Here is a 15835-nt window from a genome sequence, read left to right on the forward strand (position 1 = left end):
GCTTTTCTGTTTATTTTACATCAAGTATGGCGTGTCTCCAAGCTTACTTATTAATTTAGCTAATAAACGTTGGTCGTTTCTTATTTATTTGGTTACACATTGGCTGCATCCGAAAACTGAAAAATGCTGCCTTCAGAGGTCGCATTCCAAGGTAGGAAGGCATCAAGGCACATCCGAAATCAATGTCAGCTTCATTTCCTGTCTCCAGAGATGCCTTCATCTGGCCAGTTTTTGAAGGCAGCATAGATGTATCCTTCACTGCCTTTGATATCCCACAATCCTGTGCGTTCCATTTTGCATAGATAAGCCAAAAAAATAAAGATGGCGTCTGAAAGTTGCGGTCGGTGGTCAGTTTGTGTGTAAATGTATGTTTCTGAACAACGTTTTCCAATTTTTATGTAATTTTTAGTGAGAAATTAATATTGCAGTAATGAAATATCCACTTAGTTATCACCAAAGCTCTTTATATTTTGTTGTAGATCATTAAACCATTACTCAGCCTCAGAAGCCTGTCCGAAATCCGTTTCATGAGGTGTCTTCGAGCAAAAACGCTGCCTGCAAAGTCATTGCATGATTAGACAGCAAGGCAGCAAGTCACCTGCCTAAGTTTTCGGATGCAGCCATTGTGTCCTCAGGTCTCCCCTCCCCTCCCCGTCAAAACCCTACCCGGAACTTTTTTTAGTTCCTGGTTTCCACGGTAGGACCTGTTTTTATACAGTCTGTGGGTAGAACACACCCTAGTCCCTAGTTGGTGGGGAAAGGTCCTGCTGTGGAAACAGACTTATAGTTTGAAGTGACCCATTTAAGAATTGTGCGGATATATATATATATGCATACAACGAATCGTAAGTAACAGTCAATTTTACATAATTTATTGTAAGATGAGTTAATGAGAGAGCTTAATGACCGCTTTAGCAGCATTCAGCCTAAATTGCTAGTTATACATTATGTGCACATTATCCTGTTGCCAAAATGTAATCCTCCTGTTATTTGTTGTTAGAGTATAAACCCATCTCTGGGAAACATGTTTGGACTTGTTTACCTCACGAGACAAGTGCAGTGGGCATGTGAGCTAGATAGCAATGCAGTCATTGGAGTTTCTATTTGTTTTTATGTTTTATTCGTAAAACATAAACGTAAACATTCATGTCAAGTTCTTTAATATGTCATTTACTGTGTTGTTTGTACTTATGAGTGTTCAAGTACTGCTATAAAGATATTTTATTGTATATTTATTAATTTTATTATATCTGTATACTTCTTTATGTGTACAGAACCATATACCTTTATCTTTATCTTTACACAAAAAATCACCTTGAAGCACATTCCTGGTGTGAGACCAAATGTTATGACTGGAAACCCATTTAATTAATCCAAACCTGAATAAGAGAAGGCAGAATCTTCACCAAAATCAAAAAAGGAAGAAAGACCAGGGAAGCAGTTTGACTGTATGTAAGTCATGTAAGTCACCAGGGCTGTAGCTGGGATTTGCAAGGCCCTAGTGCAGGTTGTACCTGTGGGCGCGGTTATTTATTTGTGCTTTTTTACACAATGTTTGTTTTTCAAATTTGCAGGTGTCCAGTTACAGAAACCAAATAATCAAATTTAAAATAGCATTGCATAGTCTTCACTGTAAAAAATTAAATATACAGTCAAGCCAAAATGTATTCAGACACCTTCAACATTTCTCACATTATCAGTTTATTTGAGAAAATGGTAATAAAAATATAATAAGTGCTCATAAGAGTTAAACCATGTCTGAACAAATTAATCTGGATAAATATCAGATAACTTTGATAGAAAGGTATGTAATAGATTTACAATAAATAAAAAAATTCTGTTAACTGTTAGTATGACAATGTTTACATGACTATCAATACTTTGTGAGTAGTGAAAGTGACGTGACATACAGCCAAGAATGGTGACCCATACATTTGAATTTGTGCTCTACATTTAACCCATCCAAAGTGCACACACACACACACACACACACACACCGTGAACACACACCCGGAGCAGTGGACAGTCATTTATGCCAGGGAGCAGTTGGGGGTTCGGTGCCTCAAGGATACCTCAGTCATGGTATTGAAGGCGGAAAGAGCACTGTACATTCACTCCCACCACCTACAAATCCTGCCGGCCCGAGGCATCAAGTCCAATTATATCTGATGTCTGAATAATTTTGGGATTTACTGTGGATTAATGTTAAAACTACAAAGTAGTCCATTCAAGAGCAGTGAGTGATTTTCTTACTTTCATTTTCTTCGATTAATTTAAGATTACAGCAGCTAGTAAATTAGGCACAGTCACTTTAAAAGACAATGCATCCATTATAATAATACACTGATTTCTGATTTCATAATCTGATTTCTTTCTCTACTGTTTACTTTCACTTAAGAAATAACCGGCAGTTTTATTGTTGAGGATACTTTCCAAGATGGGTATTTTGACACAATTTTACATGTATTTGTTGGTACAAGAGCAAGAAGAGGCAAATTCGGTGTTCAAGTGCTTTGAGACGCATCTATCTGCGTGCGCCCTGTGCGCACCGAACACCGCACACAGGTGCTGAATTGACTCTTTCACATATTTTTCGGTTTGCATGTTTAAACTGCCATTTTTCAAGGCAAGTCACCTTTATTTATATAAAACTTTAAACAAAATAGATTGTGTCAAAGCAACTGAACAACATTAATTAGGAAAACAGTGTGTCAATAATGCAAAATGACAATTAAAAGCAGTTCATCATTGAATTCAGTGATGTAATCATTCAGCTCAGTTCAGTTTAAGTAGTATCTGTGAAATAATTTGCAATCAACTCAACGATATCTGTGTAAATTAAGTGTCCCCAACTAAGCAAGTCAGAGGCGAAAGTGGCAAGGAACCAAAACTCCAACAATGGAGGACCAGGATCAGTTGGGGGGCCAGTTCTCCTCTGACCAGACGAAACCAGTAGCTCAATTCCAGGCTGCAGCAAAGTCAGATTGTGCAGAAGAATCATCTGTTTCCTGTGGTCTTGTCCTGGTGCTCCTCCGAGACAAGGTCTTTACAGTAGAGTTGTTCCGATTCCGATACTAGTATCGGAAATATCTCCGATACCACAACAAATTCTGGCATCGGCATCGGCGAGTACATGAACCCATATACCGATCCGATACCATTTTCTTAAAAAATACCTAGTTATGACCGCAAGCTTTGCCTAACCGCTGCACGGTTCTTCTTCGCTGCTCAAAATGCATTGAAAACACAGGAAGTTGTGCTGTGTTGCCACAAGCAACCCCTGTTTAGAGCAGCGAAGAAGAAATGAAAACGCGTTAGCAGCCCTGATCTATATATGACTGGATCACTCATCACATTCTAAACTGCCAAAAGACAGTGAAGCCGCTTCTATATTATAGATCAGTGGTTAGCAGTATGTCTCTGTAGTACCGGTAGTTACAGACTCTCGAGTATATTCAGTACCGGCAGCTGCGTTCAGTCGCTTCCGTGTAAGTCAAAGCGCAGGGCTCCAGACAGTAGCCGAATATATACTAGTGTCTGTGAATATTAAACTGCAAAATACTATTTAAATATTACTCCCGCAAAATCTACATCTCTGTGGGTGACTGGCACAGATGCGCGAGAGCTCGCTGTTTTGTAGTCTCTGCTGTGTGTCATGAGGACACGAACGCATAAACCGTCACTTCAAGAGAATTTACCGTTTCATTTGAGAATACTGTCATATCATAAACACAGACACTCAAAGATCTTCATGGCAGCCCATTAAAATAAATGTTTGGTTTACATGAGTAAATTGACAATATATAAAGCTACTGTTGTAGCCTACAGTAATAATAATACGTCTCTATAATAATAATAATTATGCCTAGATGGTTGCTTGTTTTTTACTTGTTTTGTTGTAAAGAGATTATCTGATTAATAGATCTTTTTTTATATTCCTAGACTTATTTGTTGCAGTTTTTTTATACAGTTATATTGTAAAACTTAAATACCTTTTTTAGTTTGCGGTGTTAGATTTTTGGCTGCATTTGAAGTTCTTTTTTGCATATGAAAATAAATAATACTGTCAAATTCATGTTAGATAATAAAAATACTGTAATAAATACAGTAGTTCACCATGTATTTGTTCATGTTTTATTGAGGGATCTGTCTGAAGCACACCATAAAAAGAATTCTAGCAATTTACACAGGGCTAGTAGTATATACAGCTGTATATACAGATATACACCCAGGTATCGGATCAGTACTCGGTATCGGCCGATACCCTGAGCCCAGGTATCGGAATCGGTATCGGGAAGAGAAAAAGGGTATCGGAACATCTCTACTTTACAGGGGATCTGTATCTGGGGCTCTAGTTGTCCTGGTCTCCGCTGTCTTTCAGGGCAGTAGAGGTCCTTTCTAGGTGCTGATCCACCATCTGGTCTGGATACGTACTGGATCCGGGTGACTGCAGTGACCCTCAGACCTGGATACAGACTGGATCAGAGAGAAACAGACTAATATTAGCATAGATGCCATTCTTCTAATGATGTAGCAAGTACATCAGGTGTTATGCGAAGTGTTCCTTGTTCCGGTTTACCTAATTAATGCAGCCTAAAAATCCTTTAACGGATTTATTTGTATTTGTTTGTTCTGGTGCTGGAGGCCTTGAAGGTAAGATCGGTTCGGTGTTGCTGTCTATGAGCACTCTCTCTGCTCTCTGCGTGCGCACTGAACATGGCGCACAAGTACTCAATTAATTTTTTCTGCGACTTGCAACTGAATATTTAAATAGGAAAAGCGTAAAAACAAATGCAAATGATAAGCTTTATTTACAATGCGCATCAGTGGTCCGTCAAATGTCCTTAGCATCTTTTTTTGATTGAGATCACCAGGGTGCCTCCCCTCAGCCATGGGCCCCATAAACCTTCTTTCACCCCACTAGCGATGGCCCTAAAAGTTAGTAACCAGTAACATGCTGAAAATTATTTACAGTAGTGGAAAAACTATTTACTTTCCTGATAAATAGACATCTGAGTAAATATTCTTTTCAGGAATGTATGTAATATATCTTCATTTTTCTTTCCAGTCATGTCATCCTCCAGTGATCTACTGACTGAGGAGCTTAAGTGCTCTATATGTCTGGAAGTCTTCACTGATCCAGTCAGCACTCTATGTGGCCACAACTTCTGCAAAAGCTGTCTGGATAAATGCTGGGACAAGAGCCAGACCTGCAGCTGTCCATACTGCAAAGAAACATTCAACCAAAGACCTGACCTCAGGGTTAATACCACACTCAGAGAGGTTGCTGAACACTATAAAAAGAAACTCAAGCAAACTGGTATGTCTATATCAAATACACATTATAGAATTGTTTCTGCTTCATGTAAGCAAATCATTAAAGGGAAGGAAACTTAAAGGGATCATATGATGCAATTTCAAGTTTTCCTTTCTCTTTGTACTGTTAACAAGCTGTTTGTGCATAGATAAGATCCCAAAAGTTGCAAAGACTAAAGTCTTAAACCCAAAGAGATATTCTTAATAAAAGTTAACTTGTCCACGCCTTCCTAAAATGCCTCATTTAAACACGCCCCCACATGTCTATGTCACTGTGTGGGAAGATTTGCATAACACCTCCCACCTCATCAACTGACTTCAGCAGAGACCAACTGGAGCCCCAAAGTGCATCAGGACTCTTTATCAAACAGGCGAGATGCGCAAGTATCAAACTTGGTCTTATTAATTGATACACTTTGGTTGTGAATCTACAATTTTCATAGTCATGAAAATAAAGAAAACTCTTTGAATGAGAAGGTGTGTCCAAACTTTTGGTCTGTACTGTACATGTTGTTGGTTTAGATGATTTAATAAGTTTCTTCCTCTCCTATAATAGAGAATGAGTGGAACTGTTCCTCAGGGGGTCTACAGTGCACTGTCTGATGCGATACTGTAGCTGACGGCTGCATGGTTACAATTTTATCCCTAATAGTATCGATTTTAGAAGTAAAGTAATTCATAAAGTCATTACTGCTGTTATGCTGGGAAATGTCAATACTTGTTGATGCTTTATTTTTTATTAATTTAGCCAATGTATTGAATAAATAACTGGGGTTATGTTTGTTTTCTTCCAAAAGAGAATAAATGTAATCGGATCTAGCAGTTTTTAATGCTTTTCTGTAGGATAGGTTACCTTCCCGCCCAGCAATACAAAATACCTCTAGTTTTGTTTTCCTCCAGCTGCGCTCCATTTTTCGGGCTGCTCTCTTTAGGTTGCGAGTATGCTCATTATGCCATGGTGTCAGACTGTTTTCCTCAACCTTCCTTAAGCATAAAGGAGCAACTGTATTTAAAATGCTAGAAAAGAGAGAGTCCATAGTTTTTGTTACATCATCAAGTTGTTCTGAGATATTGAAAGTTATTTTCCTTAACCAGGAAATTAACGTTCTTAGAATTGACAGACAGTTGACACTGAGAGGTCAAGTAAAAACGTACAGCGGATATAAATATTTATAATTTATCATAACCAGTTATGATTGAGTATTCATATTTTCCCCTGAGCTGTTTCGTAACAAAAGCATATCTTCTTACTGAAATATTGTTGCCGCCGCTGTCATGATGTGGAGACACTGTTTCATTGTGAAAGCTAAACTACTTTCTTTGGCCTTCCAAAAGAAGACACAACTAAAAATCGGTGGTTAAGTTGTATTTACAGCACAACACTGTTTAAGAACAGTTCAATGCAAATATTCAGATGTGTGAAGCACATTTTTTGGAAGACTGTTTCCTGAACCTGGGAGAGTTGTTTCTATAAAGTGGGGCAGTTCCAACTTTGCAAGGACAGTCTGTCGCTTCTGACTGGCAGTCTGTATGTTTTCATATTTAAACAATTTGCCACTGATGATTCAAACGAGAGTTTTGAGCAGTGTAGGGCTTGTTGTCTGTCATTACTCCCATCACAAATGCAGACATTGTTCTATGTTTACTTAGTGTGATAAAAAAAAAAAAAAAAAAAACTGCTCTCCCCCCATTCACGATCACGGACAGCACTGTGACAGCAGTGGAGTCATTCAGGTTCCTGGACACCACAATCTCTCAGGACCTAAAGTGGGACATTCACATTGAAAAAGGCCCAGCAGAGGTTTTACTTCCTGAGGAAGGAAGTAAAACCTGCTACAGGAGCTGCTGAAACAGTTCTACTCAGCCATCATCGAATCCATCCACTGCACTTCAATAACTGTCTGGTTATTTCAGCTACCAAATCTGACCTCAGAAGACTACATAGGGTAGACCGGACTGCCGAGTGAATCATAGGTACAGCCCTCTATTGTCTCCAAGATCTGCATTCATCCAGAGTGAGCAAAAGGGCCAGTAAAATCACTCTGGACCCCTCACATCCAGCACACTTCCTCTTTGAACTGTTGCCATCTGGTCGACGCTACAGAGCACTGAGCACTAGAACGACCAGACACAGGAACAGTTTCTTCCCTCAGCAATCTATCTCATGAACATTTGAAAATAACTGTGGTACACACAACACTATTCATACACTTATTTATCTAAGTTAGTCTACACTTTAAATTTGCACATAATATACCTGTACACACAAAACTACATATTGTTATATACCTGCACTTACAATTGTCAATTTATATTTTATATATTGTTTAATATATATATATTGCTATTTACTCTGTAGCACTGTATAAGCTTCTGTCATGAAAACAAATTCCTCTTACTGTATGTGAAAACATACCTGGCAATAAAGCTCTGATTCTGATTCTGACTAATATTTCTGTTACACGCTTGGGATAATCGGCCAATCACAACGCACTGGATAGCTGGCCAATCAGAGCACACCTCGCTTTTCAGAACAATGAGCTTTGTAAAAAGCAACATGTTTAGAAAGGCGGGGCATAGAGGAGCAACAATAATGTACAGTATGTGCAAACGTACTTGTACAGTATGTGTGTTTTTTAACCTTAAACCAAACAAACACTTTGCATTACATCAAATACGCAAAATAATTTTCTTTTTAGCAACATCATATGACCCCTTTAAAAATTATATATTTAAAAAAAATTACATTCATAAACTTTTTATATAAATATAATAAAAGTCGCTGCTTGATTTTCTAAATTTTAGCAGAGCCACATATATTGTCTCATGATACAAAATCACATGATGTTTTATTATGATTCAACAGAGTTGAAGTGGATGCAGCAGTATGCAGGTACAGTGTGCTGTCTTATCTACACTATATTACATTTAAATACTCACAGCTTCATTACTGCACTACAACATAATTAAATGCTTAAGTCATCATCAAAAATGTTTGTATTGTAAAGCTGTGATTCACATTTTCTGTTGTTGTTGGTTATTATCTTTATTTTATTTTTCAGTGGATGTGACTCTAGATCCAGAAACTGCTCATCCTGAACTCATCCTGTCTGATGATGGAAAACAAGTGAGACATGGAGACATTTGGCAGAAACTCCCAAACAACTCAAAGAGATTTGATACTTATTTATTCGTCTTGGGAAAAAAGGGGTTCTCCTCAGGGAGATTTTATTTTGAGGTGCAGGTGGAAGGAAAGACTAGTTGGGATTTAGGAGTGGCCCAAGGATCCATTAACAGGAAAGGAGAGATCTTACCGAGTCCCAGTAATGGATGGTGGACTTTGATTCTGAGGAATGGGAATAAATATATTAACTGTGTTAATCCCCCTGTCAGTATCTCCGTGAGAGTGAAGCCTCAGAGGGTTGTTGTGTTTGTTGATTATGAGGAGGGTCTGGTCTCCTTTTATGATGTGGAGACCAGCTCTCACATATACTCTTACACTGATCAGCGTTTCTTTGGGGAACTCTATCCATATATTAGCCCATGCCTTAATGGTGGAGGTAAAAATTCAAGCCCATTGATCATCACACCTGTCAATTACAATAAATGAAATATAGCGAAGGTGCCAGGGTGGGATTTGCATGAGAAATTAGCATAGCACCTCCCCTGTCTATATGTATAAAGCAGTGGTTCTCAAACATTTTACAGTCACGTACCCCCCAGGCATTTAACTTCCTTTAACGTACCCCCTCTCTCACACTTAGTCTACAGTCAGAAAGTATTTTAAAAACGTGCATGTGTAACAAATATATACTTTGTAAAGTAACTCAGTTTTATCAAACACATAATTTGTATCCAACCTATCACATACTTTTAAATAAATTACTCACCGTTTAATGAGATGGGTGGGCTTGAAGTGACTTGCATAACTCTGTGATGTTTGGGTGTATTGGAGAGTCTCTTTGTCTTAAATAATTCTCAATCGTGGACAGTATGTCGATATTTGTTCTTCATGTTGATAATTGCCAAGAATTCACTTTCAAAGAGGTATATTGTCGTGAAGGGCACCAAAGTCTTTACAGCGTGATTTGCCAAGGCATTGTACTCTGCACGCAGGGCTATCCAGAAATCTGGCAGAGATTTTTGTGTGAACTCTATTTTCGAGTGTTAGAGAATGAATGGGGAATCCAGTTGTTTGAATTGTCTGGTTCAGTAAAGTATCTGCGCAACTGAGAGGCCAGATCAGGAAGTTGCTTAATAAACTAATTAACTAATTAAATAACTTGCATCAGTAAAGTTAAACTGGGTTGTAACCAAAAAATGCAATGGCGAAAAGGCTTCAGTTTTTTCCTCGTTAATGCTGTTCCTTCATGTAAACAGTGACACAATTCAAAGGGATGGTCAAGAAAAAAATAATTAAGTTAATCGTTCAATTCAAACTGTTGTGTCAGCACCTTTACCCTGGACAGTCATTGAACATCAGTATGGAGTGATTGTGTGACGTAGTCACTGCCCATTTCATTGCACAATCTAGAAAACAAAGGATCTTGCTTTAACAAAATTCACAATTCACACAGCATCATCTAAAATTTCCTTTAGACGGCTAGGCATTTCCTTGGTGGCAAACACCTCTCTGTGAATGATGCAGTGTATATCCAAGCTACATAGGGTTCAACTGGTTAGAAGCATAATGCCACCCTCTATTCTTCCCTGTCATTGCTTTTGCTCCATCAGTACAGATGACCACACACTTTTTCCTTAGAAACTCATGTGACTTAACAAAGCTAAGACTTTGAAATTCTCCTTCTCAGTTGTCCTGCCATCCAGCGGTGTGCAAAAATGTACATCTTCATAAATATACCTCACATATACCAGTAGTTGAGCTAAACCAGTTACATCCATTGATTCATAATTGTTTTTTAAAGCACAGTATTCGCTGGCTTTTATGAGAAGCGTTTTTTTTTTTTTAATCGTCCTTTGCCATATCAGCGATGCCATATCACAACAGACACAGAAGAGAAGACAATGCTAAATTAAGTCGTCGTTTTTGCTATTGTTGGACCAAAATGTATTTTCAATGCTTCAAAATAACTGACACTCTGATGTCATATGGGCTACTTCCATGATGTTTTTCTTACCTTTCTGGACATGGACAGTAGACTGTACACACAGTTTCAATGGAGGGACTGAGAGCTCTCGGACTAAATCTAAAATATCTTAAACTGTGATCCAAAGATGAACGGAGGTCTCACGGGTTTGGAACGACATGAGGGTGAGTCATTAATGACATAATTTTGATTATTGTGTGAACTAACCCTTTAATAAAGAAGCCTTTTATCAGTCTATTAGTGCGAGATGCTGATTCATTCAGCAATAAATTAAAGTGTCTGTTTCTAATAACTGGTCACTGAATTGTGTATAATAATGGGCCTTTCAAATACTGATATCAGGATTCTCTTCTGAGAACTCCTATTCTTAACCATCATGCCACACAATGTAACTGTAACAAATTATGTAAATATTTAACTTCACATAATTCTGTACATATTTGTTTACATGTTTACATTTAAATAAAAACACTTGACCCTCTACTTGCTTTCTCTATTCGTTTTCTAACTAGGCTTGTTTTTCATAAAAAAAAAAACACTTGCTTTCTATATTCTATATATTTCTATTCTATCTACAAGTTTTCTTTGTGTGTGTGTGTGTGTGTGTGTATAAGTCAACATTTGAAGTGGATCAAATCCTTTAATCAAAGTTGTCATAAAACCATTAACTTATTTGATCCACTTCAAATGTTGACTATATTACTATAGTCTGCATTTGAAGTGGATCAAAAAAGGGCTAACCATACTTGTCATAGCATTTGCATTTTATTGCTCTTTTATTCGTTTTGACTGCTTTTATTGTCCTCATTAGTAATAAAATCGTCTGATAAATGTAAATGTAAAAATTAATGATCTACTTAAATTTTCCACCATACCAAATGGTTAGCGTTATTTCAAAGGACATTTAAACCATCTCCGATTTTTCTTTCAGTGTTCTAGTATTCCATATGCGCTCTGCTTTAACGGTTTAAACATACGTATTTGACTGAAACTTGTCTTTTAATATCTGTTTGAATGAACTTTAACTTTGAAATGTTTTAACTGTTGCCCCGCCTTCTACTTCTCAAACCCCGTTCTTTCTGTGGAAAACACGGAGGAACATTGCATGCTCGAGTCACCCATCGCGTGCTGTTAGGGGAGTTTACCACAGTTTGTTTTGCCGACTGAGAAACGTGATCGGTAAACAGTTTTGCCAGAATATACCGTGACCCCAATTCCGTGGCCAGGGATTCCAGATTAGCGTTCTGTTCCATATCAATTTCGCAAGAGGACAGCTGACAAAAAGACAATTCTGCCAGGATAGGTGGAGCCAGAAACGCTCTTTTTTTATGTTTTCCGTCATAATGGAGGAGACGGTGATGTAGGCTTACCTGAGGCTTAGACGAAACCGTGGCCAGGTAAGTTACACTGGTTAACAGCATCCTTAATTGAATGCATTCATTCGTTATAAAAAGAAAAAAAAAGAAAATTGAGTTACCGAGACAGCTACCGATCATTAATGTTTGGCAGTCCAAGTGACCCCCTTTGCCCTGTTAAAAGTTTCAAAAAGTGCATCACTGAATGTCCACCTCCTTCTGTCTTCATCCACTGAAAGCCCCACAGGAGCTTGACAGGCGAGATATCTGGTATGGGTGTGACCCTCGGAAAACATGCTTAACATGCTAAATGTTGGTTCTGTATAGTCTAAATCTTTTAAAGTTATTCAGTGATAATCATAGTTTACACATCTCTGAAAGCTTAACGCCTGATGTAAATGCAGCACTGTGACACCTTTCATTCAGCACCTTCAGATATAAATATTTGTATGTATGTTCAATATGTGAGTCTTTGTTTTAGGTAAAAGGTTTAGTTTTGGAGGATTTCAGGTGCTGTTCTGCTCAATGTGATTGTTGGAATAATGATAGCTGCATCATACCAACAGAAGTCTGTTTTCTCAAACTTTAGGCGTAAATATAAAGTATAACGTTGTTTGTGTTTATAATATAAAGACAACAGTTGCCCAAATGAAAACGTATCCCATATAGTGTGACAGTGTGCTTCTGTCTGTCTTGTTTTCCAGAGTAATGTGAAATATTTCACAAAATATCAAATGAACAAACACTGTTTAATCATATAAAGGAAAATTTGTTAATTACAGTGCAGGTGCGAAAAAAGGTAAGTGAAATTGCAGTTATTGCTTTTAAAATATTACAGATGTGAAAGCAGGAGATTTAAACGAGCTCTGTTTAATTTCTCACAATTGAAACATGATTTAAAAAAAATTTCAGTAAATTGATCTGTATAGAGATCTGTGTTTGTGCATGTGTGATAGTTTATGTTGTGCCTTTCTGCCAGTTTAAAAGTTTTCCTACAACATAAAATGATCGTACTGTGTGCATGAAATGTATTTGGTAAGTGTATGTGTGTAAGCAAGTATTGAGCTGAATTGTGGTTTGTCGATGGGACCAGAAGAAAAACTAAGTTGAAAAATTAGGAAAAGGACCACTAATAATAATTTGGCTTCTAAATCATTTTAAACAGATGCACCTTTCTTAAATGTTTCATTAATGCTTTATATACTTTCCAAGCCATTATTCAATAGTTCAAGTGTAATATTTCCTATCCCCATTTCTATAAACTCTTCCATCAGAATTAACCTTTCATTTTAATAAGCAGCGCAATATATTAATACATGATCTACAGTTTCTATCAATCCACATAGACTGCAATTCCCAGACTGGTGTTTGTTCATTCTTTACAGGGAATAATTACTCTTCTACTGCCTCCACTTCCTCTTTCACCACCAGTTGTATCTTCTTTCTTCCTCATTCCATTGTATTTGCCTTTAATATTATAGCCTTAACTTCTTTACAAAGTGGAAGACCGTGTTCAGTTCTATAGAAGATAATTTCTGTGCCTCCTTTGCTAGATGATCCACTTCCTTTTTCCCACATTTTCCCATTTTCCAAGGCATTTTATTTTGGCCTGTCATCTTTGCATTCTGCTGGGTGTTAACATAGTGCCTCCGGGCCTCATGTGACTGTGAACATCATGCACACCACAACATTTGCTATTTCTACTGGTTTAAGCAGTTCTGTAACTGAAAGCTATAGTAGATGTGTATGGAATGTATTTTGTGTGTGTATGCAAGTATTTAGAGGCAAAACACTTGCATGTTAACACCATTGTGTGAGTTTCTGATTATAATACGTTTTCTCTTCACATTTTTCTTTTAGCATCCATTTTTCTCAGACATGAAATTAATTTTTTTGACACTGCTGGTTATTATTGGAATTACGGATTCAAGATCAGGTAATGATTTATAATTTTTAAAGAGATGAAGCATGACTTTATTTGTTAAGTGGTAGGAAGACATAATCACACAAGGAATAATGTACATGGTGGTCATCTTCTGGCTAAAGGTGTTAATTCTGTACATTTTCCCTGCAGCCCCTAAAGTCAAACATGATCAAGGGGGAAATATAAATAATCAATCATAACTAGTTATGAGTAATTATAAATATTTAGATCCGCTGTAAGTATTTACTTGAGCTCTCAGTGTCAATTGTCTGTCAATTCTAAGAAAGTTAATTTCCTGGTAAAGGAAAATAACTTTCTTACTGTACAATACTACTCAGAACATGTAGCAAATATCTGGATGATTAGAGGCTTTAGTTATGAGCAAACAATGAACAACCTCAAGTGTGATACAAATAAGACTTTATTAACTACATAAAAACTTAAACTAGTCTAACATACACATACACACACACGCATACAATGGGCATATGAAAAAGGGTTAAAGCTTAAGCAGTAAAGATATGAAAAATAAAACATGAAGCTATCACACAATTTGATATTCAGCAGATCTACAGGCTGAAGGAAACATCAGCTTCTAAGTTCAAACACACTTTTGTAAAAGGTGCATATGATGACTAATGTATCAATTAATAAGACTAAGTTTGATACTTGCGCATCTCACTTGTTTGATAAAGAGTCCTGATGCACTTTGGGGCTCCAGTTGGTCTCTGCTGAAGTCAGTTGATGAGAAAGACCAGTTTGAATCAGAAGATCTTTATGAATGAATAGTCGAGGCCGAAGCCTGGCACAAGCTTTTAGCTCAGCATCTTCTCCTGGAATTCCTGAATCTAAAAGAACCGCTCTGATCTGGTGATCAGTGATCTATATAGACGTTAGATATTATTTGTTATCAAATAGTTGTGTGTCTGATTGGTCCAAATTATGTTGTTACAATGATATGTTATGATCAGTGAGATGTGAAAGATCAAATTGTGGCGTTTCAGTTCAACATTAAACCTGGTTCGACACATCTAAGTTTACTGCTCTTATGATTTCTTTGTATTTTCGGAGGTTGCCACTCAGTGATTTATGAACATTATACAAACTATCTTCTTTGCTAAAAGGAATTGAAGGTTTGGAGAGTAAATAAATGATGACACATCAGTTCACAATGTAGTGAAGACTCAAAACCTGTTAAGACCTATCCTCGTTCTCTTTTACAGAGCAGTATGTAGTCGTGGGACCTGCAGATCCAGTAATTGCTTTAGCTGGTGAAGATGTGATTCTGCCCTGTTCAGTTAAACCCAGCATCAGTGTTGTGGACATGAGAGTGGAGTGGTCTAGATCTGATCGGAACGACTCAGAACTAGTGCATCTCTATGAGGATCATGACGACAGAAACACAAATCAGAGTCAGTCCTACAGAGGGAGAACAAAACTGAATCATGAAGAATTACAGAGAGGAGATGCATCACTAAAACTCTCATCTGTCCAAGTCTCTGATGAAGGACGTTACAAGTGTTTAATTCAGTCCGAATCATGGTCTGATAATGCTACTGTTGATGTCAGTGTTGAAGGTGGGTAAACCAATGAAAACTATGATTTAATGAGTTAAGTCATGATTCATTTTGTGTACATGTTGCTGTTTTATGTTTATATCACAATGAATGTTCTTCATCTTGGTCTCTGTAGCTGTAGGACGTCCTCCTGTGATCATTGTAGATGGATTTGATCAATCAGGAGGGCTTCTTCTACAATGTGCATCTGAAGGTTGGTATCCTGTACCTGTTCTTGAGTGGCTGAACAGTGAAGGAGTCCGTTTGAGTTCAGAAACTGAAGAGACACACAGAAATGAAGATGGATTCGGTGTGAAACACACTGTCACTGTATATGAGAGAGACAGCAAGATTCACTGCAGAATCAAACTAAAGCATCATATGCTTGAGACACTGATTATCGCCACAAGTAAGTACTGGCACATTGTTCCTTTACTTGTTTGTCATGTTCTGGTATTTCTGATTCAGTTAAAAATAAATAAATAATGCATTATCAGCTTAGGCCATTAAGTTAAAAGCACAGATGCATTAAGTCTACAATAGTTTTATATTAACAGTGTTTATGTACAATTCAAA

At 37.4% G+C, this 15835-nt stretch overlaps 2 protein-coding genes across 3 annotated transcripts in view; both read left to right on the forward strand.

Moving 5' to 3' along the window:
- The first annotated feature begins 723 nt into the window (after window positions 1–723).
- Window positions 724–10161, forward strand: LOC127951821 (zinc-binding protein A33). Its single transcript, XM_052549863.1, has 4 exons — window positions 724–845; window positions 5069–5320; window positions 8183–8209; window positions 8379–10161. Exons 1-4 carry the CDS (start codon window positions 830–832, stop codon window positions 8924–8926), a joined length of 843 nt encoding a protein of 280 aa, XP_052405823.1. The 5' UTR covers window positions 724–829; the 3' UTR covers window positions 8927–10161.
- A 1293-nt stretch (window positions 10162–11454) lies between these two features.
- Window positions 11455–15835, forward strand: part of LOC127952423 (butyrophilin subfamily 1 member A1) — a 90872-nt gene continuing 86491 nt past the window's right edge. The window contains exons 1-5 of one of the 2 annotated variants that reach the window (XM_052550851.1): window positions 11466–11821; window positions 12484–12578; window positions 13640–13715; window positions 14927–15280; window positions 15396–15668. In XM_052550851.1, the coding sequence (XP_052406811.1) occupies window positions 13658–13715; window positions 14927–15280; window positions 15396–15668 (685 nt within the window). In that variant the 5' untranslated portion in view covers window positions 11466–11821; window positions 12484–12578; window positions 13640–13657. Of the gene's footprint in view, window positions 11822–12483; window positions 12579–13639; window positions 13716–14926; window positions 15281–15395; window positions 15669–15835 lie in introns of both variants that reach the window. The other variant, XM_052550852.1, reaches the window with a different exon arrangement.

Source organism: Carassius gibelio, chromosome B3 (assembly GCF_023724105.1).
Source record: "Carassius gibelio isolate Cgi1373 ecotype wild population from Czech Republic chromosome B3, carGib1.2-hapl.c, whole genome shotgun sequence".
Taxonomy (NCBI): domain Eukaryota; kingdom Metazoa; phylum Chordata; class Actinopteri; order Cypriniformes; family Cyprinidae; genus Carassius; species Carassius gibelio.

Coding starts and splice junctions, on each gene's coding strand:
- LOC127951821 (XM_052549863.1), top strand. Junction 5,321..8,182: donor AAAGAAACTCAAGCAAACTG/GTATGTCTATAT, acceptor ATGATTCAACAG/AGTTGAAGTGGATGCAGCAG. Junction 8,210..8,378: donor GTGGATGCAGCAGTATGCAG/GTACAGTGTGCT, acceptor TTTATTTTTCAG/TGGATGTGACTCTAGATCCA.